The sequence below is a fragment of the Semicossyphus pulcher genome, unplaced genomic scaffold, assembly GCF_022749685.1.
Source record: "Semicossyphus pulcher isolate SPU_LCO1_2020_fin unplaced genomic scaffold, fSemPul1.0.p SCAF_8, whole genome shotgun sequence".
Classification (NCBI taxonomy): domain Eukaryota; kingdom Metazoa; phylum Chordata; class Actinopteri; order Labriformes; family Labridae; genus Semicossyphus; species Semicossyphus pulcher.
Genome location: NW_027211759.1, coordinates 31087619 through 31110715, shown reverse-complemented (window position 1 = coordinate 31110715; position 23097 = coordinate 31087619). Strand labels below are relative to the sequence as shown.

General features: G+C 41.3%; 1 protein-coding gene across 1 annotated transcript in view; it reads left to right on the top strand.

Annotated features, from left to right (window-relative positions):
* The first annotated feature begins 862 nt into the window (after nucleotides 1-862).
* Nucleotides 863-23097, top strand: part of LOC138612873 (plasmanylethanolamine desaturase 1) — a 49029-nt gene continuing 26794 nt past the window's right edge. The window contains exon 1 of the mRNA XM_069686378.1: nucleotides 863-1153. Within this exon, the coding sequence (XP_069542479.1) occupies nucleotides 994-1153 (160 nt within the window). The 5' untranslated portion in view covers nucleotides 863-993. The remainder of the gene's footprint in view (nucleotides 1154-23097) is intronic.

Sequence of the window (23097 nt, the reverse complement as noted above, 5' to 3'; positions counted from 1 at the left end):
CTGCTAAATGAAAACCAACAAGCAAATTCAGTTTCCCTCACAGTATGCAGATTGAAAGTCTGCAAAAAAACATTTCAGTACCTCATGTTTTTTTTTATATTTGCCATCCAGTAAGAACTTTTTTGTTTAGTGTGACATACACTGGGTTTGTTTTTTATTCAATGCAAGACAGACAAACTAATTTATGCCCAGATGTAGCCTATATGTTTTGCAGTGTGAAACCTGGGTCATTGAAAGCATCTCTGCCAAAAGGCTGCCGTGTGTGTTATTGGAACCATAAAACGTCTTCTCTCTTGACTTATACAGTCTTTGAATAAATCCATTAGTTTCAACATTTAGAGGATACTGCATCCCAACCATGCTGCATAATCAACCATTTCTAGGCTGTCTTTAGGGTCAAATAATAGGCATACACTAGAATTTGTTCCAGAAATTACATTAAACAAAATTTCCGAGAAGCTCAACTTTTGACTTTAGTCAATTGTGACCTAATAACTTTTGTTTTTGTTACTTTTAACCACAAGCACATACTAAGGAGGGCCTAACGTAGAATTGGAAAGCTGCACTTAAAGGCAGCAGTCAAGATAATGCTACTAATTGCAATAACGTGACGTCATTTAATTAGTTAATAAACTAAAAGCAGAATTAAAAAGACATACGTGCGAGAAAAGCCGTGCTACGAGCAGCTTTGTATATAAACACAGATGCAAGCCTTCACGTTAGAACACTGACAGCTGTTCATGACAGAAGCTGCTGCTTTGTGAAATAGGTCTGTGTGTCAGCGCAGCTCCGTCCGTGTATTTCCGGGTGGCGCGAGGCTGCTCCGGTACATCTCAGCTAGCATCACTTGGTCCATCCTCCCTCCTCCATCCAGCCGCAACAACAGCCACCTGAGGCCAGGACACAAGCCAAACCAACACTTATTGACCAGGAAAGATCAAAATTTGATGTCTGATAGCTGAAAGCCAAAGCGGGGGGCAGCGGGCAGGAGTTATGGCGGCGTCGCTTCTCTCCGAGACCGACATCAGGCACCGGTCCATGGCGGAGGAGGATCCGAATGGGAATGAGCACGGGGCGGCTGCACGCAGCGCTGCACCTCGCTGGGGACCGCAGCACGCCGGGGCGAGACAGCTAGCAAGGCTCTACTCTCCCGGTGAGGACGTGTTTATTGTCGCTGCTTGTGATATTGAGGTTGTCACTTGCTGTGTCTGTAACAGGGCTCAGGATGAGACATGACAACAGCAGAGGCCTAAATACCACAGTGCGACAGTGGTGGAAATGGTTCACAGGGATGAAGGCAATAAGGATGGTGATGGAGACAGACCTGTTTACAAGCTGCTAACACTGTGGCTCTAGGGTCACTTTTATTAGCAATTATATCTCATCTATGAATAATTGCTTTAAGGCATGTTACGGTTGCACAGATATTATTACACAAACTGCTGTAAATTGATGCATTACAACTTTAAGTTGTAGGCCTACTGTTTACTCAGAGGACCACCAGTGTGCAGCCTGATTAAAAGCCTGTTTGTCCCTCATACATTTTGGCTCTTGATCTTCACAAAACAATACAATACAACTTTTAAAGATGGGTATTAACTTAAAATCTTATGTGGGCCTGCAGAATGTATTGTACCCAATGTCCTGTAAAGTTCAAGTTCTATCTAGATCCAGAGATCCATTAACATTGAGGTACCTGGAAACATAACTTTACATAAACAATTTACTGTTTAGTGTAGGAATCAGAGCCACTGAGTCCAGGGGTTTATTTTTGTCATAACCCCAACCTCATGGCACATCCATGGCTTCGGATTTACAGCGTTAAAGATGAACTGCAACATTTTTGTACGGTTCTAGCATGTGTCTTTTAAAAGCACACACATTATTATAAATTAAGCCTTAGTTGAACTCAGAGCAGAGGTTTTCCAAGATATAGTCATTTCAGAGGCATGAAGCTGCTACTGAGTGGTATTATAAGAAATTTGGTACCATGTATTTTTGGAGCTTGATCCATAGGGACTAAAAGTCACGCTGTCTCAGCCTTTGCTGCATCAAATTTGCTTATTCTTTTATATATGTCCCAATTACTTAGACTTTTTAGAAGTGCAATAATGCATTGCTGCAAAACCCCTTTAACATTTGGAATATATTCATTCTTAAAGCCCCACATGGTCAAGTGCCCATGTGTTTGTAATGCCCTGAGCTTTTGCAGCAAAGACCTGAAGTAAAGTCCCCCGAGTCCCACAGGATAGATAGTTTTTTTTAATGCTAGTAAAGTTGTTTCCTTTAGCTCTGGAGATGTTTAGTGCTAGAACAAAATCAATGTCTGTGACAAAGTCTACAGCAGTAATCCTCAAATCCAGTCCTAAGGGTCCTGGGGTGTTGCGGGTTCTCTTTTTTCCCCTCTATTTTAAATTCACCTGGTGTCCCAGTCCAAAGAAGTCTGTGATTAGATGTTTAGAATGAAAACTGCCTGGCACGATGAAAAATAAGCAGCAGTCCAGAGACTGGAGACTGAATTGCAGGACTGCTGATGCTAGGGCTACGGATACTTTAATAAAATTAAAGCAGTTGTTATTTTTGGCAGAGTTGCCGACCACAAGAAGTGTTGCTTCTGTGCCATGACCCCGAGGCCTCATGTTGTTGCAGCCGTTATGGTTTTGTTAAGCAAATGTAGCTTCCAAGATTATGTTCACATCAGTTACACTACATTGCTCTCATTCGTGTTGATTTCATTGTTGTCTTTTTGTAATGAAATATGTTTGTCCAGGAATTTCTTGGAAATCAGGCCCTTTAACAGATAAAATATAAGTTCTTAGCCATTTCTTTCTGCATAAACCTGCAGATTTTACATTTCTGATCCGTACTTTTATTTCCAGGCAGGTTTGTCCCTCACTGCTGCCATTTGTTTTCAGAGCTCAACTCTGGCATTTTGTAGCATTGGTCGCTGATCTGTCAGGAAAGCAACATTTAAAAAGAAGATGGATTGAGCCATTTTATCACTGTAGATACATTGATGGAAGGCACATGTGCCTCAGACCTTAGCAAAGAAAACCTGCCCGACCAGTTGTGCATCAAGCTGGACTGTGGCGCATTTTGCCCAACCATCTGCCCTGCTTCTCACATCACTGAGCATTTTAATTGCCTCTGGTCGGACCACGTTGGCCACTTGTTAGCACTTCCTAAAATAGGACGGATGATCAGATTAAAGGAAGGTTTGCACCGCAATAACCACATTATTGTGGAGTTATTATGAGGGCACAGCATGCGTCACTATCGGCACTTGAATCCAAAGCCCTTACAGCACTCTGTGTTTGTGTTCACTAAGCACTGACCCCGGCGCTGCCTCCCTCGACTCACTGAGCCGAAAAGGAACTTGACTCGTCCGCTGACTTAAGACCTTTTAAACCTTTTTGCATTTAACATCTGTGTGCGTGCAGACTGCCACAGAACAAACCCTGCACTTGTATGGAAGCTGGTGATACCGGTTGTCCAATTTTACTGAGTAAAAACGTCACTATGCCATTAAATGAATTGGATATACACTATTGTTCAGTGCCATCACATGAGAGAGATAACCAGCCCCACTCTGACATTCGGTCTTTTCTACTGCCGAGCAACGCAAAGATTACACAATGATGTAAGCTGAGGCTTGCATACATGCAAGTAGACACATGCTCACGGCTAATTATTTTGCTTAATTAAAGTTGGATATGATCAGATAATAGAAACAGAGAGACGTGTTGGACCAGGAACAAAAGGCTTTTGTTGTTTGTTAGGAAGTGTGTTGTCTTTTATTCATAGATCAAAGCCTGCACTAATCAGCATTAGTAGATGGCTGCCCTCGAATAGTTGAACAAATGTTAGTTGATGAAAAGAGTCCTAGTTGGCCAAGTTTTCATTGGTCGGGTAGACGCAGATAAAAACCCCACCTTAAAATCCATCCAGGAGCTGCTTCTCTTGTCTTGTCTTTGAGTCTGTTAAACGTGTCTCTAGTGTTACTGGCGGATCCTTCCACTTTAAGGAAAAAGCCTTGTGGGTAACAAATTCATGTGACATAATCTGGCCAGTTTGTAAAGGAAAGTGTGCCGTCCATGTTTGAGTTACAGAAAAGTAGGGGGGTGCACCGCGAACACAGTGAAGTGCATGTTCTCTACGGGTTGTTAAGATATAGCAGTCAGCAGGAGGTGCCCAGTTTGCTGCACTGAGTGAATAATGCACATCTCACAACCATTCTTTGCTTCATAAGGTGCTTTTCGACCAAAAGTTCCAGGAACTTGTCTTCAAGGAACTAAATGGTTCCTGTGGCCCATTGTTGTCTGCATTTCCACAGCGGCCTAAAGTCCCGGGAAGATTATGCAAATCAGGCCAATTAGTTAGCTTGTTAGCTGCAACAAGCTAGGGTTAGGCCAACTGAATCAACTTAAAGAAGCAAGTCTCCCAACTAGAGTTTGAAAGACTGAAGCACAGGAGAGACGATGTCCTACTGTGTTTAGATAATGTTCAGACACTTTTAGAATCATTTATGATACAACTTTTGTCATTGTGGATAGCTTTCCTGAACAGTTTTAACCTGTAAACAGTAACCAGGAATACCTTTGGTGCAACAAGGCAATCTGCTGCTGTTCATAGCTCCACAAATCCAACAATGACAAGAAATTCAGGGATGCATTAACATAAAAAAAGGATGGATGGATGGATTGATGGATGGATGGCAGATTTAAAGCAGCATAAATTAGTGCCAAAATAATATTGCAAACATGGGAAAATGTAAACATTCACTCGGAATCATATTGTAGGACAACCGTATAAAAATATCGACTCTTCTTTAAGCTTTGTTTTGGTCTCCACCAACAACTGAGAAAAGTATCTGACAACTGCTATGTTGTTCAATATGCTCACCAGCGACTTTCTAACATTGTTCTCTTCTGTTTGATGCTAAACTGGACATTATGAGAACTTCTTTTTGCTGAAACCAGCTGCACGCTGCTTCTGGAAACAAGTTTGATAAGAGCTGTGAGAGTGAAGCAAAGCATCAAAACAAAGAGCTGTAAGACTCTCTCATGTCCTGTAGAGATGAGAGGAACTGCTTTGTTTGGTGATTATTCTTTGTGGTGTGTCACTATGAGCGAGCACTTTAACATAACATGTAAACATCCAGAAAATGTAACCTCTTTTCAGTGCTTCAATTAAAATAGAACACTGAATTATTTTGACATACTGAATGAGCAGGATGCTGATGAGATCCTGCGTGGTGTTTTTTTGTGCCTGTTGTTGTTGAATGTGGCACTGATTGATGCTTAAGAGGATCACACATGCATTTGAGGTCCTGACACTTTATCCTCGCTCACTTAGCAGCTATACAGCTTAGTAAGCAGACTGACTGTGGGGCAAAATAACCCAGACAAGGCTGCGATGTGAGCAGCATCCTGATGTAACACAGGCTCTGCTTTATAAACTCCAAACTGAAGTGTGATAATAAAAAGAGCAAGAAAAGTCATCAGTGAGGTTATGGCTCGCTCATTGAATTTGAGTTTTGGTGAAGCTTCATTTTTGCTTTTATTTCTTTTTTTAGGGGTGCCACGGTGGGGAAATGTTCCCACTGGTTTATAAAGTCCTGACACCACCGGTGTTAACGATTACACCGGACATAAAAAAATAAAAAAGTCATTGATGACACTCAATACCTGTAGAGCGCTTACACTTACTGCGATCTTCTGCTAAGGAGTCTGTGTGTACTCACTGTGTGTGTAAATTGGAGTTATTGCCCCCAGATGCTGCCACCTTCATCAGACACAGCTTACAGGTAGCATCGTTCATGTTCTCTGGTTCCCCATCTGCGTTATATTATATTATGATATTTCCAAATAGGAACTTTGCCTTTCGCTTTGAAACTAAATTCTCCGCCATTGTTTCATCGTCGGTCAGCTCTCCTTCTATTCTTTCATCGCGTCAATCAAGTGACCTCGCTCTGACATCTGACACCTGCTGCTACTCTGTGCTGCAAATCTGCGCTGCTGCTGCGATGGAGTGGATACTGCATTCTTATTGTGGAGAGAATATACACCATAGTATTTAAAAGAGTTTTTTATTTGATGAACGTGGGAGCTGTTCTGATATGTGAAAATGAAATCTATGGGTTTTATTTCTATTCACCCCAAAAAGGTAAAACGACGGTGGGGGAGTCATGCAATCGGTGGGTGCCTGAACACCATGTAACACTGCTAACACCGACTACCGCAGCAAGCCTAGTTTGTATTGTTTGACCTTTAATGCCCTGAAAATGTATTTTCCTGATCAGCTTCTCATTGTCAGGACTGCTGTCCTGCTGCGCATCAACACAATATTTTCCTCCAATATTGGAGCAATTTTTCTCTTCTATGAATGCCCCCTAGTACATTCTAATAATGATATCTGCTGATTTTTTTTGTACAGAACAAAGATCTTAAGAAGGATCCCTAAACTTCATCATGAAAGAACCTTGACCAAGATACAACAAACTGATCTCGTTTCTGAATGACCTCCGACCTCAGGTAAATCAATAAATCAATAAATCAACCATTTTTTAGGCCCGATATAAATTGGGCAAAATTACAACAAAAGTTATCTCATGACAAATTGCATATATAGAGCAGATCTAAAATATACTCTTTGCAATATTAAATTATACACAGAGACCCAACGTAATGCACCATCAGCAAGCACTGGGGAGCAGCAGCAAGGACAAGCTTCCTTTTAGAAGGCAGACATCTGGAGCACAAGTGGACTCACTGGTAGACAGCCATCTTCCCAGACCCGCTGTGTGGAGAGAGAGAGACAGAGAGAAAAAGATTGACAGAAAGGTAAAGGTTAAGAAAGACACCCAGGGTCGCCATGTTATAATACGCTTCTCAGGTGTTCAGAGCCCAACACACTAACTTGAGTTGAGAGGAAACTGCAGGTCAACCAGCTCTTTATGGCCTTAAAGCTTAGAGTTGAATTAACTGATTGGTTTCATGTGGTTGATATGTTGACTGGGAATCACCTGCATAACAGTGACAATGTATGGAGTGTTTCCTGACCATATTACCTAGGGAACATATACAAGGTGAATAGAATCAGTCTGAGCACATATCCTTTCGGTTCTTGTGACTCATGTTAGAATGCTCGGAGGTTTTCAGGTTAACTTAACCAACATGAGAAAAGTCCTTCGTTCGAAGCAATTGGGAGGTTGTAACGTTAACCAGCGCTGTCAGTGTGCTTTGCTGAAATCCAGACTGGAAAGAATTTAAATAAAAGTTGTTATGAAGAAGGTCACATGACTGAGTGGCCACTGCTTTCTCTAGGAGCATCAAGAGAGAGGCTGAATTTTAGATGTTGGTCTTATTGGCGAAGGTGTCCGGATCAAGGGTTTGCTTTTTAGGAAAATGTTAATTGCATTTACTTTAAATGATTAAGTACATTAGAGTAAGACTTACTTAAGCAGTCTAGTTGTAATCAGTTCTAGGAGACAGGCAGATGGTTTAACTGAAATCATTGAATTAAATTCAAGAAGGTCAGTGGGAGAAAAACAGTTTGGGTTCTAGAGCTGTTTCAAATTGTCCTGTGTTCAGAGGAAGCTCTGTAGCACTGACGGGCAGGATGTGACACTTTGGTTTCTGATGTTTACAACTGTATCATTAATGCTAAGCTTATGTAGGGTCTTCCTGTGTATGTTGAGACTTTCCCAGACTAAACGTGATTATTATATTAACGTGATATCCTCTCATGTTTTTACGTTTTACTTGAACATCTGAACAGACAAACACACACACCTTCTCACCCTAGTCTCACCATGCAATACGGGTTATACCATGGAGCTAAATTTGTTGCTCATTTCTTGTATTATCCTCTTTTTCAGAGGAGCAATAGAATGTGTTATTTCTAGCCAGCTTGCAGCACTCTAAACTAAATGGTCACGCTAAAAGGAACTAAAGTTAGCTCAAGTGTTCTCTTTTGTGAGAGGTGTGCTAAATTATAGCTGCTGGAATAGCACCATCAGACAGAGAATAGTGAATGCAGTTTTGCCGAGTGATGTGTAGTAAGTAAAATGGTTTGATAAAAGAAGATTCTGTGAAAAGTCTATTAGATGCTCAATTTCTTACCATATGCCAGAACAAGGCCAAGGGTTTGTTCAATAGTGGGTGAGTTTATTTACACTGAGAGAAGCCAGTTCACTCCAATAATAAGATAAACACATTGCTAAGGCTGTTAATATTGATGTCCACTTGAAAACCTACTTACACCAAATTCCTTTATCTGTATGAAAGACTTAATATGAATAAAACTCGGAGTGTGGCCCAGGAGGTTGGAACGCCAAAACATACACATTTGGTTGTTAAGTTTTCCAGACTGGGTGTGAGAGACTCAGAAGTCTTTTGAATGAGTTCTAAGTGAAGGCCAAAGGCTGATTTATAGGCTCAAGTTAAAATTGGCTGCAACTCTACCACCTCAGCTGATTTTGGATTATTTACTTTCTTTGGTCCTAAATATGAGATATGAATAATTATGTTTTTGAATTATAATTATACAGCGCAGCCATGATTCTTCATCCACATGTGAAAGCTTGTAATAGTAGAGGATCATGTGGAACCAGAGTCTGCACAGTAGATATCAGCTGGTGGACCTTTGGTTTTGATGCCCAGCTTCTAAACATATACGTTAGACATTTAAAAAAAGGAAGGAGGGCTCAGTCTGCAACTGAGCTGTCAATCATTAGACCATTTTTATAGCATCAAATTACTTATCAAAAATGATCACTTTGACATAAATTAGCGTGTATAAAAACAAACTATAATGACAGACACCATGTTTGAGAAAAATTTGACGTGTATTTAGATTTTATAGTTTGAGCCATGTCCCATCTGCTAACATGGAGGAGACGGGCTTCATGACCTATACTGCAGCCAGTCAACAGGGGGCAGTAGAGAGCTTTTAGCTTACTTTTGATGAGCTGACCCACAGCTGTCTGTTGTCAAGTGGAGGATGTAACATTAACTGTCACTATAATACATTTTGAAATAGGAATTGATGCACAAGAATCGTCTGCAGGCTTCAGCGATGGATAAATGATGCTCAGATAGGGATGAACAGCAAGAACAAAAGTATAATTGTAATTGCCTGCCACATTTTATACTGCAAAATATATTATTGCTTTTAGTTTGTAGATGGTTTTTAAAAATATAAAAATGTTTTTCAACACTTTCTTGAAATATTAATGGATATCTCACAGCTTAGCAGAGCAAATAGATTCAACAGACACAACTCTGAATTTGGTGCTGGTGCTGCACCAGGGAGCTGTAAATAACTACTTTCTTTCTGTCTATCACTTTTGTGTTAAGTTTTACAAAACAACAAGTTCATTCAGTAAAGGACAATAGCAGCTGTCACCCATAAATATATTATATATTAGATCAAATTTTTTGCAACTGCTTTCGGTTGAGATTCGTGCTCAGTGTTTTTCGAGCTGTTTTCATAGAGACGAACATGGTTGTGTCTGATTTCTTGCACTTTTACAGGTAAACCGCAGAATGACTTATAAGCTTTCTCTCATCTCAGCCAAAGGGCACAGCAGGCTGCAAGTGGAAGATGTGCTCAGCGATGCTAACAATGCTGCAGAGCCATTTTATGAAAACTTAAAAGCAAAAATGTTTCCCACATGCTGACAAGTGTCTGTTAAAGAAAAATAAACAGCCAACATTCAAAATGTCAGAGTGTCCATTTAAGGGAGCATCACGCTGTTATGTGCTTAGTTGTTCGGGTCCGGTTCAGCACTGGTAGGAGGTAAATCTAAATAGCCGTTTGGCTTGTTAGAGTTTGGAGAAGTTAGATGAGGCGTCGGCGATGCTCCGTAGAGCCAAACATGGGCTCATTACAGCAAAGCTTGGATGGACAAACAGCTGGATGCATCTCCCTCTCCCTCTGTTTCTGTGTCTCTCATTTCTCTCACCAACTCTCTATTCATCCTCTCGTCTCTCTTCGGTCCTCCCATATGTCTGAAGTGTCACGGTCCGCTGACTTCCTCTCCTCTCCCCTCTTCTCTCTTCTCCTTCTGCTCTCTATATTTTGCAAGCCTTCAAAGTCCTGTCACATGAGCGGCATGCATTATTGTGCCTGTTAGCAGGGGTCGACAATGAGCACAATTTTCCGCTGGCACTCCGGGCCAGTAACTTTGCAAATTCACTGGCCCTGCCATTAAAACCACTGGCCCTGAAATAATAATAATAATAATAATAATAATAATAGAAGTCATTTCGGTATTATTTTAACGTCAAATTTTGTTTCTCTGTAAGGGTTCTTATTAATAAATTTGTGTCCAAATGTGGAACTATTATAAACTCATAGAAATAGACCAATATAATCATGTGGGTATAAAGAGGCTTCTTTTACCACTCTTGGTTCAGCAACTCTGACACCTGCAAGGATAAGTAGTAATAGATTGATTGAGTATGTTACCTACCATTACTGACGCTGTTCAAATGTATGTTTAATTAGCGTGATCAGCCCGTGAGAGTAACATTTTGAAACGAAATCTTACCGTCTCCTACTTCCTGTAGCCGTTACGTCCGCTCTGTGAACGGTCTGTTTATGTAGCCACAGCGCTAACGTGCACCGGACGTCGCGTGCATGCTTGCAGTTCACAGGCAGGTGACTGACACACAGACTCTGCATGCACAGCGGTCAGTTTAGTCTGTGCTCTCATTAAAAGCTGCACTATGTGACATCAGACGGACTTTTCCTGTTGTTGGATGTGTGGGAAACACTGCTATGGGTGTTTAGTGGCTCATCAGCGTTGGGGGAAGTAAATCTCCCTCGCATGTGTATGAAAACTGCAATATAACTATAACTTGTGTATTTATACTAGTCCGCGGTAGCTTGCTAACGTCAATTAGTGTGTTCTAGAATGACAGCAGTCACGAATGCAGCAAGTAGCATGTAACGTGTTGTTGACAGCAGTAGCCAAAGTGCCTGCAGTGATGCTGACATCGGACGGAGATTACCGCGGGGTTCTGCGTATAAAGTAATTTGTCCCTTTCATCAGAACTGTGAATCTCGGGAGGGTTACTATATTGTTTACATTGTGGGCTTGTAGATCCTATTGGCACACCGGGCCAGTTAAATAGTTAATCTACTGGCCCGGGGGGTTACAAACATACTGTCGGGCCACCGGGCCAGTGCTTATGTCGAGCCCTGGTTAGCATCTCTTGTCGTATGTGTGTTGAGGGCTAGGGCATGTGTCTTGTGTGTGTGTGTGTGTGTGTGTGTGTGGTATCTTGAGTTACCCTGGAGGATCTGTTGTCGGCGCCTGTTAGTGATCTTAAGAGCGATACTGATCTTCAACCTTGTCAGTTCCTCTTGCTCTGGCTGCTCATGTGTCGACCTGCTCCCATTAAACACACATAAAGACATCGTACAACACGTCTCTGCAAGAACCCTCTTAGATTTTTTACACAATAAACGGCTACCCCTTTTCCGTCTTACAAATGTACATGTTTTGTCAACAACTAAATGTTCTGATTTCCCATCATTAAGAACTTTACAAAAGCCTTTATGTCTAACATGTAAGTTAGGAAATTACAATATTCTGCATACTTTCAAAGCAGGACACTTTGCTACTCGGGATGGGTCATGAATTTAGAATATTTGAATAGTCATTAAATTATAAAAAAGTTAAAGCGACTATTTGTCATCTTAAATTTTGATTTTTTTCATGGATTTTTTCCGGCGCCTGGTTGTAATGCGGTACTACTGCCAAACAGTGGCTGGAGCGCATCTGAAAGCTGTTCGCTAATTGCCATTAAAAACAAAAGAAGAAAAAGGCATTAGTGTCAGGTGCTGGTAAAATGGGCGTGGCGCTGTGAGATTCCAAACCAGAGAAAATTTCGGACTTCTGCAGCCATAACAGTTCTGTGTGGAACTCCTTCGAAAAAATAAGTGCAAACTTTGAAAGGTAAAACTAGCATATCATGAATCTACAACAACCATGCACAGTATGATTTTCACTGGCTGTGAAAGTGGTGGAGTCGGTCGTCTTTCAATTGGAAGGTTGGTGGTTCGATTCCCAGCTCCATCAGTCTGCGTGGCGAAGTGTCCTTGGTCAAGACACTGAACCCTGAATTGCTCCTGGTGGCATAGCCATAGTGAATGTGATGACTGATTGACAGTTGGGCACTTTACATAGCAGTCTCTGCCATCAGTTTATGAATGGGTGAATTTGACATGTAGTGTAAAAGCAACTGAGTGGTTGCTAGAAAAGTGTTATAATCATCCATATCTGTCTATTATATATGGAAGATTCACCGTTTATCATACCGCATGTTTTATAGGAGTTTTTGCGGTTTGACATGAAAATAAAACCAACAAAGTTGTGAAATAGTGAAAATAGTATTTTTGCTTGAAATGCCCGTCTCTATTTGTACCAGAACTGTTTTGTCTATTTGGTCAAATCTGTCCAGGCCATAATGTCCCAAGCAGAAATACTATAAGTATTGTAGTGTTCACTTTAAGGATGAAAAACGGCTCAATCTTTAAACGTCTTGGAGGAATGGATTAAAAATGCTGAGCCTCAGTCTGCGAGGATGGGTGTAAAAATGTTCTGTATCCTGTATCTTATATCCCACTGTAAATGTTACCTTGATAAATTAACAAAAGTAGAAGTATTATTGTGACATTAGCAATGGTTACCTGCCTCTAGACTGATGTGGCATGCTTGTGTTGTGACAGTAAGTAGCATTCAGTTTACCTGTTCTAGCACCTTTCACAGAGCGAGGTCACAAAGTGCTTCACAAAAAACCACAGTACAATAACAACAACAACAATAACGATCTAAAATGAACAAAAACACTGAATAGAAAATGCAATTGTACAAAATTATGTTCCATAGTCAAAAGCCATATGTCTAAAATATGTCTTTAACTGCTTTTTAAAAGCATCAGTTGAAACTGCAAACCGTATATGAGTTGGAAGAGTGTTCCAAAGTGTTGGAGCAACAGATGCGTGATCACCCTTTGTCTTCAGTCGTACACGAGGAACAACAAGTAGACCCTGGTCAGAGGACCTGAGGGATCTATTGGGGATATATGGGTGGAGCAGCAATGTATTTGGGTGCTTGGTTGTGCAGGGCTTTGGAGACAAAAGGGATTTTAAAATGAATTCAGAATTTTATTGGGAGCAAGTGTAGAGAGAGGAGGATGGGTGTGATGTGAGTTGTTTGGCTGGTCTGAGTCAGTAGCCTAGAGACGGTGCTTTGGATCAGTTGTTGACGGGAAAGGGAGGATTTATTGAGGCAGGTGAAAAGTGAATTGCAGTAATCAAGCTGGAAAGAAATGAAAGCATGACTAAGCATCTCAAGCTCAGCATGAGAGACAACAGATTTTAATTTTGCTATGTTTCTTAAATGAAAGAAACATGAACCGGTAAGTGATTTAATATGCTCAAAAAGCATTTCCTGATCAAACAAAAACAGAGGAACATCCATCCTTGAGCTGTTTCTAAACATGATAGTTACATGTGCTTCGTGTACAGTAGATTGCCACTTTGCTGCAGAGGAGCGACAGGCCTGAAATCTGACTGCTCGCAGTTTGTCTGTTGAAGGCATGCCGCCTTGATAACACTCTCCTCTCACATGTGACAGTTGACACATTTCACACATACAAGAACAGACTCCCTGATCTGCTGACCCCAGGGTCATGAAGGTCAGAGGTCAGAAATATGAATGTGAGCATATGTGTTGAGCTCAGAGTCACATGGGCTGTTCTTGGCATTGACTTGTGTGTGTGTGTGTGTGTGTGTGTGTGTGTGTGTGTGTGACATCAGTGTGCGAATGGCTGCAATGAGCCAGAAAGTATGTTAGCAAAGTCAGCAGAACCAGTAGATCATGCAGCCTCACTGAGTTCCTGTATAAATAGTGTATGCGTATATGTGTGTCTGTGTATGCAGTGAGTTTTTTAATTATATCACACTCTGTCTTTCTACAAGATAAAAACATTAATACACACATTATACACAAAATGAATATACAGTGCAGGATGTAGAAAAGTGAATCGTTCATTGGTGACTCTTAAACAGCCTGTGGGTGTGAATGTGAGCGTGAAAGCTTGCCTGTCTCTATGTCAGCCCTGTGATTGACTGGCGACCAGTCCAGAGTGTATCCCGCCTCTCGCCCCTAACCCTGAACAGGATAATAGATGCAGGATGGAGTAAATAAATAATAATTCCAAATGGTTTTTTTGAATGATCTTCATTATGTCTAAATACTTAAAGTACACGCGATACCAGTCATGGGTTAGTTTGAAAGATATTAGTCAGGTCACTGAATACCTCATCAGATTGTTTTTATTTCTATAGTATCTTTCCCCCATGCTGAGTTTGCAAATGTATTTCATCTTTCAAATATCCAACCCAGAAGAAAAAAAGACAATTTACAGTCTTGCACACTTCTTTGGAGTGCAGCAGTGCCTGTAATCCTCTGCAGTCATGAAACACTTGGTTAAAGTGGTCATCTCCATTCTTGCTTCTCAAGTTGATAACTGGATTATAAACAAAGCACCGCACAGAAAAGGAAATCTTGGTCTAAAATTCCTTTATTGCTAAATTAAAGTGGTAATCTCGAAGATCTCACTTTCGTTCTCTTTGGCGGCACCTCTGGCAATAAACGGTAATTGCAGGAGCACACTTCACACATATGCAGACGTTGTATCTGTAGTCATCGATCTTTTCTTTGTTTGTTCAGCCATTTTAGATTACTGTTTACTCGCAACACGTGCAGAGAGCGGAAAAGCAGCCGCTTAGCTCTGCATACCCTTTCGGTTAGAGCCTCTGTTGGCCGATGGAAAACGTCACTGACTGGGCACCTCTTGTGATTTTTTCTGGGTGAAAGTCGCCACAGACAGTCTGTAATACTGCAATGCAAAGGCTTTCATCAGTGGGCCATAGGCTCAATCACCATTGTGTTACCTCATCTGGCGATAGATGGTGACTTAACAGACATTTATTGAAATGAAAAAATTTGAGATTATGACTTTAAAAACCAAGTATTGCTTTGTTACTTCAAGCACAGTTCACTACAATATTACAATATTGTTACCTCACAGTTTTCTGGCAGTTTATGTTGCTGCAGTTCTGTGAAAAATGTCACAGATTGTTTTTAAATCTTTCACCCGGAGAATAGAAGATATACAGTATTTGCACATAACACTCTCATCCCACTGCACTGCCCTCATTCTGACTTTCACTTAACTCTCTTTTACTGTCTTTTCCCTCTCCAGCACATTTTAGATTTTCTGTGCGGGTTGTCTCTCCTTCCCCCAGGCATCTCTTTACTCTTCATGTGGTCAGTTGATTCACACATAAACATGTTAAAGTTTAATTTCGTGTTATTCTAATTAGATGAATTTTGTTGTTCTACACAAATAACTTTTAAACCTTACAGTTTGTAGCTTTACTGTAAAACTGGAACATTCATTTAGAGCTGCAGTCACACCTGTGTCCTGTTATACTCTCAGATTACTAGTAGTACATCCTCACCTTCTGGCTGACCAGAATTTTCAGTGGCCCTGGTATAAAGGTCATAATGACCTAGCTCTGTCTTTTAAATAGTTTTAGTTTACAATAAACATGTGTGGACATTGCATTGTGGATTGTATTACTTTGAAAACTCTTAAAAATTATATAAAAATAATATAAAAATACAAATCATTGCTTTCTTGGTTAATTTCCTCAGCAGTAAGAAACTAGCAATGACTTACGAACAATGCTTTTAATTTTGTAAGCTAAATTGAGCTGTGTAGGAACATTTGATTTGAGCAAGAAGATTTTAAGGGGGACACTTTGTGAATACCAATCTGTACGCCTTTGTGGTTTAAAATTATTAATGTTGGACCAAATGAAAATCGTTGGCAAAGATGCACAGCCTACATACACTTAAATGTTGTGCACGCATATTGAAACATAGGCGCACACACTGTGCACACACTTTGCACACCTACGCAGTGCATCTATGGCTTTAGGCGAGCCTTCGAGGCAGGATTTTGCTTTTGACCTTGACCAATGCAGGAGAGGAGCTGGGAATGCTGTGCATTTTCAGAGATGAGCTCTGTGTGTTTGTGCGTGTGTGTGTGTGTGTGTGTGTGTGTGTGTGTGTGTGTGTGTGTGTGTAATTATCCTTATGAGGGCCGCAGATGAATATGGTGGTAGCAGAAAGCCCAGGAGATGTGAGGATGGCATCCAGCACACACACTCGCACACAAAGGAACACACACATGATGGGATCTGTCCATCCTTTTTTTGTCTCCACAGGGGAGGCAGGCTGGAGCAGGGCCTACTTACACTGGCTCTCATGTGGGTTAAAATGTGTGTGTTTGTGTGAGTGTGTATGTCTGTGTGTGTGTGTGTGTGTGTGTGTGTGTGTGTGTGTGTGTGTGTGTGTGTGTGTGTGTGTCGTTATTGTGCCTGGATATATGCATCTGTTTGTGTGTGTGTGCCATTGTGTCGGTATGCAGTTATTGAATCTCATTTGCCACATTCCTCTCTTTGTTGCTGTTGAATCTACAGGGTAATGGATTTATTAAGTTTGTCTGGCAGGCCTGTGTGTGTGTGTGTGTGTGTGTGTGTGTGTGTGTGCAGCCACATAAAGACATAAATATTGTGTTTGTGCTTGTGTGTGTGATCGTTTCTTCATCTGTGGTATGTGTACTTTGCATAGATGTTGGTTTTGTGTGTATGAGTGTGCCAGTGTGTTTTTGCTTGCGTACTATTATTGTGTGTGTGTGTGTGTGTGTGTGTGTGTGTGTGTGTCCCAGGTTCTCTGGTCCACTGAGATCAGATGAAAGGAAAGAGGCCTGTGACTGATCCACTCTTTCTGAACAAGGGAATTCGACCTCCCCTCTCTCTCCCCCTCCTCCCTCTCCCTCCCTCACCCTCTTTGTGTCTCTCTCCCTCCCTCACTCACCCCATCTTTCCCTGTTACTGTCATTCTCTCTCAGCGTCTCTCTCCCTCATCTCTCTCTGTCTCCCCCTCTTTCATTCTCTTTCTCTCTGAGCATGTGACCCACTTTTACCACCCACATCTCTCTCTTTCTCTCCCCCTTTCCCTCTCTCCCCAAGTCCCATCTGAAGACAGTCTGCTGAGAGTAAACCAGGGGACACAGAGAGAGAGTCAGAGAATAAAAAGAGTGGCAGAGTTTTCTGTATTCTGCTCGTACATACACTATCACCCTCTGTGAATTAGTGTCTAATGTGTGAGCAGTCCTTACATCAGTGTTTGGAAAGGCTTGTTTTACTCCGCTGTAGACTTTCGGTGATGGGAAAAAAGAAAAGGTACAAAAAGGTGTGGTCAGGGTGTTTGACTTCACCTTAGCTTTTCAGTGTGAGAGCAGCTTGACTTATTTTCTATCGCTCCCTGCATTCATGTACAGATATCTGTCTGTAGAGCTTTACAAGAAGCAAAATGTCGTCAGACTTTAGCAGAGTTTTCCCAAGATAACATATTGGAGGACGGGTCCGCTCTTGTTTGCTTTCCACATAGAAGGTTTCTGCAAACAAACACAGTCCGCTCAAATCTGATTGGTACTACTATATACCACAGCACTACTATCACTGCAGCAGTCTACAGATGGAAACCAGAGCGCATCTGACACCACAGATCATGTCCATCGTTTACAGATTCTGCATTTAAACTGTAGATATTTATAGATATGCCAGCAATGGCTCTTGAGTGATTACAGTCAGAGACCAAGAAGAGCAACAACCCACCTTTTTTTTTAGTTTAGTGATTGAAAAATGAGGTCTTGCGTCTTTAAAAACTCTCTATGGGTATAAAATTGAGCTTAATCGCTTACAGGTCAGTGAGTTCATAGAGTTAATCAAACAGGAACGTGTTCTGTCCACTTTTGTCTCACAGTGAACTACCACTTCTACTAAGTAAGTAAAAAACAAACACAAACAGAAATCTATCTGACCAAATAACTCATCATAGGATGCATTTAGAGGACATGTTTTTATTGCGTTAAAGAGCAAAGGTTGCCTTTATTGTGTTTTGGGGGTAAAATTGTCTTAAATAAAAAGTATTGCTTCATAAAAACAGACATTCCACAAAAGATGCTTAATATATGAATCAGTGTCTCAGTTGTTCATCTTCCTGCTCTGTCAACAAGCTTCACAAGCTCCAATCTTAAAAAAAAACTCGTCAAGCCTTATTTTTCATATTTCATATTTCACAAATCTATTGTTGCTCCAGATTGTTGTGGATGAAAGGCCACAATGGAGAGGACGGGACAGATACTTTGCTGGCTTAGTTTGGAGAAGTCCCGACCCTGCTGTTTTAATCATTTTTTAGAAGGACTCATTGTTTAACTCTCCCTCTCTGTCTTACACGAGCACTGCAGCTTCTGTCCAAAATGCTTACTTGAAATCTTTAGAAGTAATTTATATGAAGAGAACTGTCACCGTTATGTCTCACAGAGGTTTAAGTTGATCCCATGACAACTTTGCTGATTTTAGTGTATTTGCATTCTGTCACTTTAATCTGGATTTGAACCTTTGGTTTGCATGTTAGTGTAGCTCAAATTGCTCTCACTGTACATATCTGAACAGGCCTCACTCCCTCGCCCGTTTCCTTGTTCCTCACAAACAGCAGTGAGAGGTAAAGGGGGTCTACTTTCTGTATCGCCTCTCCATTAGTGCATTAGTATTCAGGATGTGTTGCCTGCCTGCTTGCTGGCCGCCACTCATTCCCCAGACAGCGAATCAGCCGGCGTTGATTAATTTCAGCCTATTAGCACCCCTCGTTCCCCTCCCCCGGCTCCGCCCAGGTTAAATCCCCGTGCACACCCACGTGCACGCTTGCAGGCGGGGGGCGCTGCTGGGTGAGCGATGGCAGAGAGGTTGCCAGGGAGCCAGTTGTTGTCAGAACGATATTAATGAGTGTGCTGCTCTGGCCCTAAGAGTGGATGAAGATATGTGTGCGTGCCAGTGTGTTTGTGTTTACGTGTGTGTCTATTATAGTCTTTAATTTTGGTGTTTGTATGCCAACCAAAGGAGTGTGTGTGTTTTTGCCTAAAAAGAGAGGTTTGCGTGTTGTGCGTGTGTGTGTTCTTGCATGCTTGCATATGTCCGTCAGTACATACATGCTTGTAGAGGCTGTTTTTGTGTGTCTGTCTGTAGCTGTGTGTGATATCCAGCAATGCCATGGCCTGAGGGACAAGGGCTTATGTGTGTGTGTGTGTGTGTGTGTGTGTGTGAGAGAGAGAGAGAGAGAGAGAGAGAGAGTGTGTGTGCGCTCTGCGGAGGCCTGTCCTAGTTTCCTTCCCCTCACCAGGGAGCCGGAGGATCCAAGGACTGACGCACATCACCTGACAGCCGCCCCACTGCTCCACGGCCCTGCACCGTGTGTGTGTGTGTGTGTGTGTGTGTTTGTGTGTGTATGTGATGGAGATGGAGTGTCTGAATTTGTGTATGTGTCAGAGGATGTGTGTGTGTGTGTAATAGAGAGAGATGTGAGCAAGTGTTAGGAAATCCATCAGTTGGATCATCGTTCTGTGTGTGTGAGAGCACACAAATGTTCATGTGTGTGTGTGTTTGTGTATTCAGAGTGTGTGTGGGTGCAGATGTCATGAGAGAGTTGGAGAGAGTGAATTTTGTTGTACTGATCCCTTGAGGTGTGTGTGTGTGTGTGTGTGTGTGTGTGTGTGTGTGTGTGTGTGTGTGTGTGTGTGTGTGTGTGTGTGCGCGTGCGTGCGTGCGTGCGTGCGTGCGTGCGTGTGTGCATGCGTGTCTGTGCACCTTGGGGCAGAGTGGAGAAAATGGTGTCACATGAAGCTTGGAGACAACAGAGCTAACTGCGCTCTACTTAACCTTAGTGTGGACTGAGGCTGTGTGGACTAAAAACACATAACCTGAGCTACATGATGTGAACACACAAGTTATTTCACTGGACCTGTGATGCATGTACAGAACAGAGTGTGTTTATTCACTCGGCGTTATAGAAATGTTGATGCATGTACATCTTGCTGTCGCCTGCTAACTTTAGACCAGTGCTGTGAGCGTTTGCACAGAGGCACGCTGCTTTGGAGACACTTACAAATCTGTCAGCGACGACGACTTTTAGCATGTCTACAGGGCGAGTATTGAGGTGTAGCTTTTTTTGCTGTTGTAAAGCATGACGTAATAAGGAGTAGAAAGTAGTTCACTGGGACCACCTGTAAAAGCACAAAGGCCAGAGTGAGAAGGAAACCTGAGAAAAAACATCTGTATTTCGTGACCGTCAGCCATAATTCACTCCTCTCTCCTATACGCTTTGCACCGTGCATTTCTCTGAATGGAGTCTTTAAGGCAAGGCAAGTTTATTTATAAAAATATAAAATCCAGCCAGATCAATGCAATGCTTAGGCTTCAGGTTTTTTTCTTTTGAATTATAACTCGTTATAATTTTCCTTTTTTTCTGGATATCCCAGAATTCTTTTCTCTTGGGTCCCAGACCCTGGTATTACATAGAGACTAGCAGTGGATAGGCTACGTAATACCAAACAAAAAAGGCAAAAAATCTGATGTATGAAACAAATTCTGTCAAAATCATTTAATTTAAAAAAAATCATGGTGTGGGTGTGTTTTTAATGCAAACTGTTTACAGGTTTCTACACTAACACTCATGCTTTATCAAAGTGGCTTACGGCCTTGAAGTCGAGCTGAAACGGCATTTCGAGAGTATCTAGCTTCCGTATCGTGACGTATTTCCGAGTGAAACAGGACGTGCAGGCGGGACATATCATTAGAGGGATTTGATTTGATCGTTGAGAAGTGGGCGTAGACAGACGTTCTCCACAGCGCAGTAGCTAGCTAACTGACCGAGTGTTCTTGGTGCTCTGTGGCTAAATGTTGCAGATTGATTGGTTAAAATTGTTTGGTGCTAACTTACTTAAGCATGCGTGAAATGTAGTTTTACTGGAGAATGACGAAATTGGTTTTCTGTATTTTTTTTGGCCTATATTGTCAAATAGATGCACAATATTACGGGGATGTGATCTAAGGATTAAAATGACATTTTTCCATTTTACCTCGACTTTAAAGCTATGAAGAGTAGCACTTGTTGTATTAAGGTCTATGTGATGCTGTCCACTGAGCAGGATTATCAAATGAATAGGCTTAATTTACCCAGGGATAATGTTACATTAAGCTTATGAAAAATTCATTCATACATCATTTATTTATAGGAAGGATGCAGTGTCATATCATCTTGATTGATTCGTTCTTTATAAGAAGAAATGCAAACAAGGAGAGTCCGGCCCCTGAGAGAAGCATGTCTGAAAGTGTGTCCAGAGTTTCCATCTGAACCCGTCAGATCAGCTGTTTCTGCTTTTTAAAAGTTTTGCATCTTTTAGTTTCTTTGAATGAAGCACTTTTCTGTCATGTGGGTGTTGAGTCTTGCTTGAGTTACATTTAACATTTTCTCTTTTGTTTTATGAGTAGCTTAATCTTCTCAGGCACACAAGGCCAGACTCTCACTGCCTAACAGATGCAGCAGATTCCTTATGTTTTCTACATTTCTCTGTGATTGATTGTACGTTGAATGATTGAATGTGACAATTTAACTTGAACTTGAGACGTTTTCAGGTCTTTGAAGCATATTTACTGCTGATTACTAGCAGGTACTACATCCTTAACACAGGATGTAGTACTTTTTATAGAGTTACACATTGAATCATCACAAAAGACAGTTAAAGACCAGCTCCAGTCATGTTTTAAGACATACAAAATGCTCTGCTTGAAATAATAAATTGTGTCTGATATGTTTTTTCTGCAAAATACGTTTCATTACCTTGTAGAAATCCTCCCAAGGCATCTCTTCCTTCTGCCTCATTAAAAAATCCCCACTTTGCATAGTCTCCGCCCACTATGCAAATGTACAACCGCCCCCTGTGTCGCGAAAACAAAACACGTCTCTGCATCATTTATGGCAACTTGTTGAAACTTAGCTAGCTTGAAGTTTAGTAATTCATAGTAGTAACATTAATGTTAGTAGTCAATAGTGAGTTTGCAAAAATTACACTGACAGTTACAGCTGGCTCGAGCATCGCCGAAGTGGTTGCCATAGGTTGCACATAATGATATACATAGCGTCACCCCGTCCATTAACGGGATTGACTCCTTAGGTTTGTGATGTCTCAAACCTGCCAATCTGAAAACGTGTTGTTCAGCCCGTCCTTGGTACACTGCAGTTTAAAAGCAGACAGGCCCAGCCATGGAGATGACTGCTGATGTTGTCCATTATATGTCTTGTAGCACATGAGAAACAGCACATGGAGATGTTTACTGGAGGGGGGCTTTATATCTTTGGCTAAATTGAATATTAATGTTTTTCATGTTTAAGGAATAGTTTTGGTAAATTTGAACATTGTCCAGCATTTAGTTCAGAGACCAACAAATCTCTGCTCCTGGACCAAGAAATAGTTAAGTATAATAATAATAGTATAATAATGTGTTTTACACTAGCAAATTAAGTGTAGTGTGTTAATAAGTGATCTTTAGTGGTGCTGTGAAGGGGATTCTGTAACTTTTGTACAGAGCAGGGTCTGCTGTTTCCTTCTGTTTCCAGTCTGTATGCTACGCTAAGCTGCTGAACCCAGAGTAGGCCAACACAGCACCAAAAATACATCTTCAACAATAATACGTTATCATTTTCTTCTTCGTACTACAGTCAATATTGGAAACAAAAGACATTTCAAACATCCTTGAGTTACAAAGTCAAACTCATTTAGAATCTGAACTTCTGTCTCCACTTGAATTAGCCATCTGTCTCTCCACCACTTTGATAGTGTCTATTTTTAGAAGGTGAAGGGTCACATTTGATGATTCGTAAAATATCCATAATCACATATTTTAAATCTCCCGTGACAACTTCAGTCCATACCTTATGAGAGGCTGATAGCATATTCATCGTCACACAGGTCTATAGGCGCACACACACTCACAGGCCTGTGTGCTTTATTAAAAAAACTGTCATGAATATCTTATAGGCTGCTAATGCTGTGTGATACATTAGGATCTGAAGACATTAAAGTTTTAAAAGCACATTAGACTGGCAGA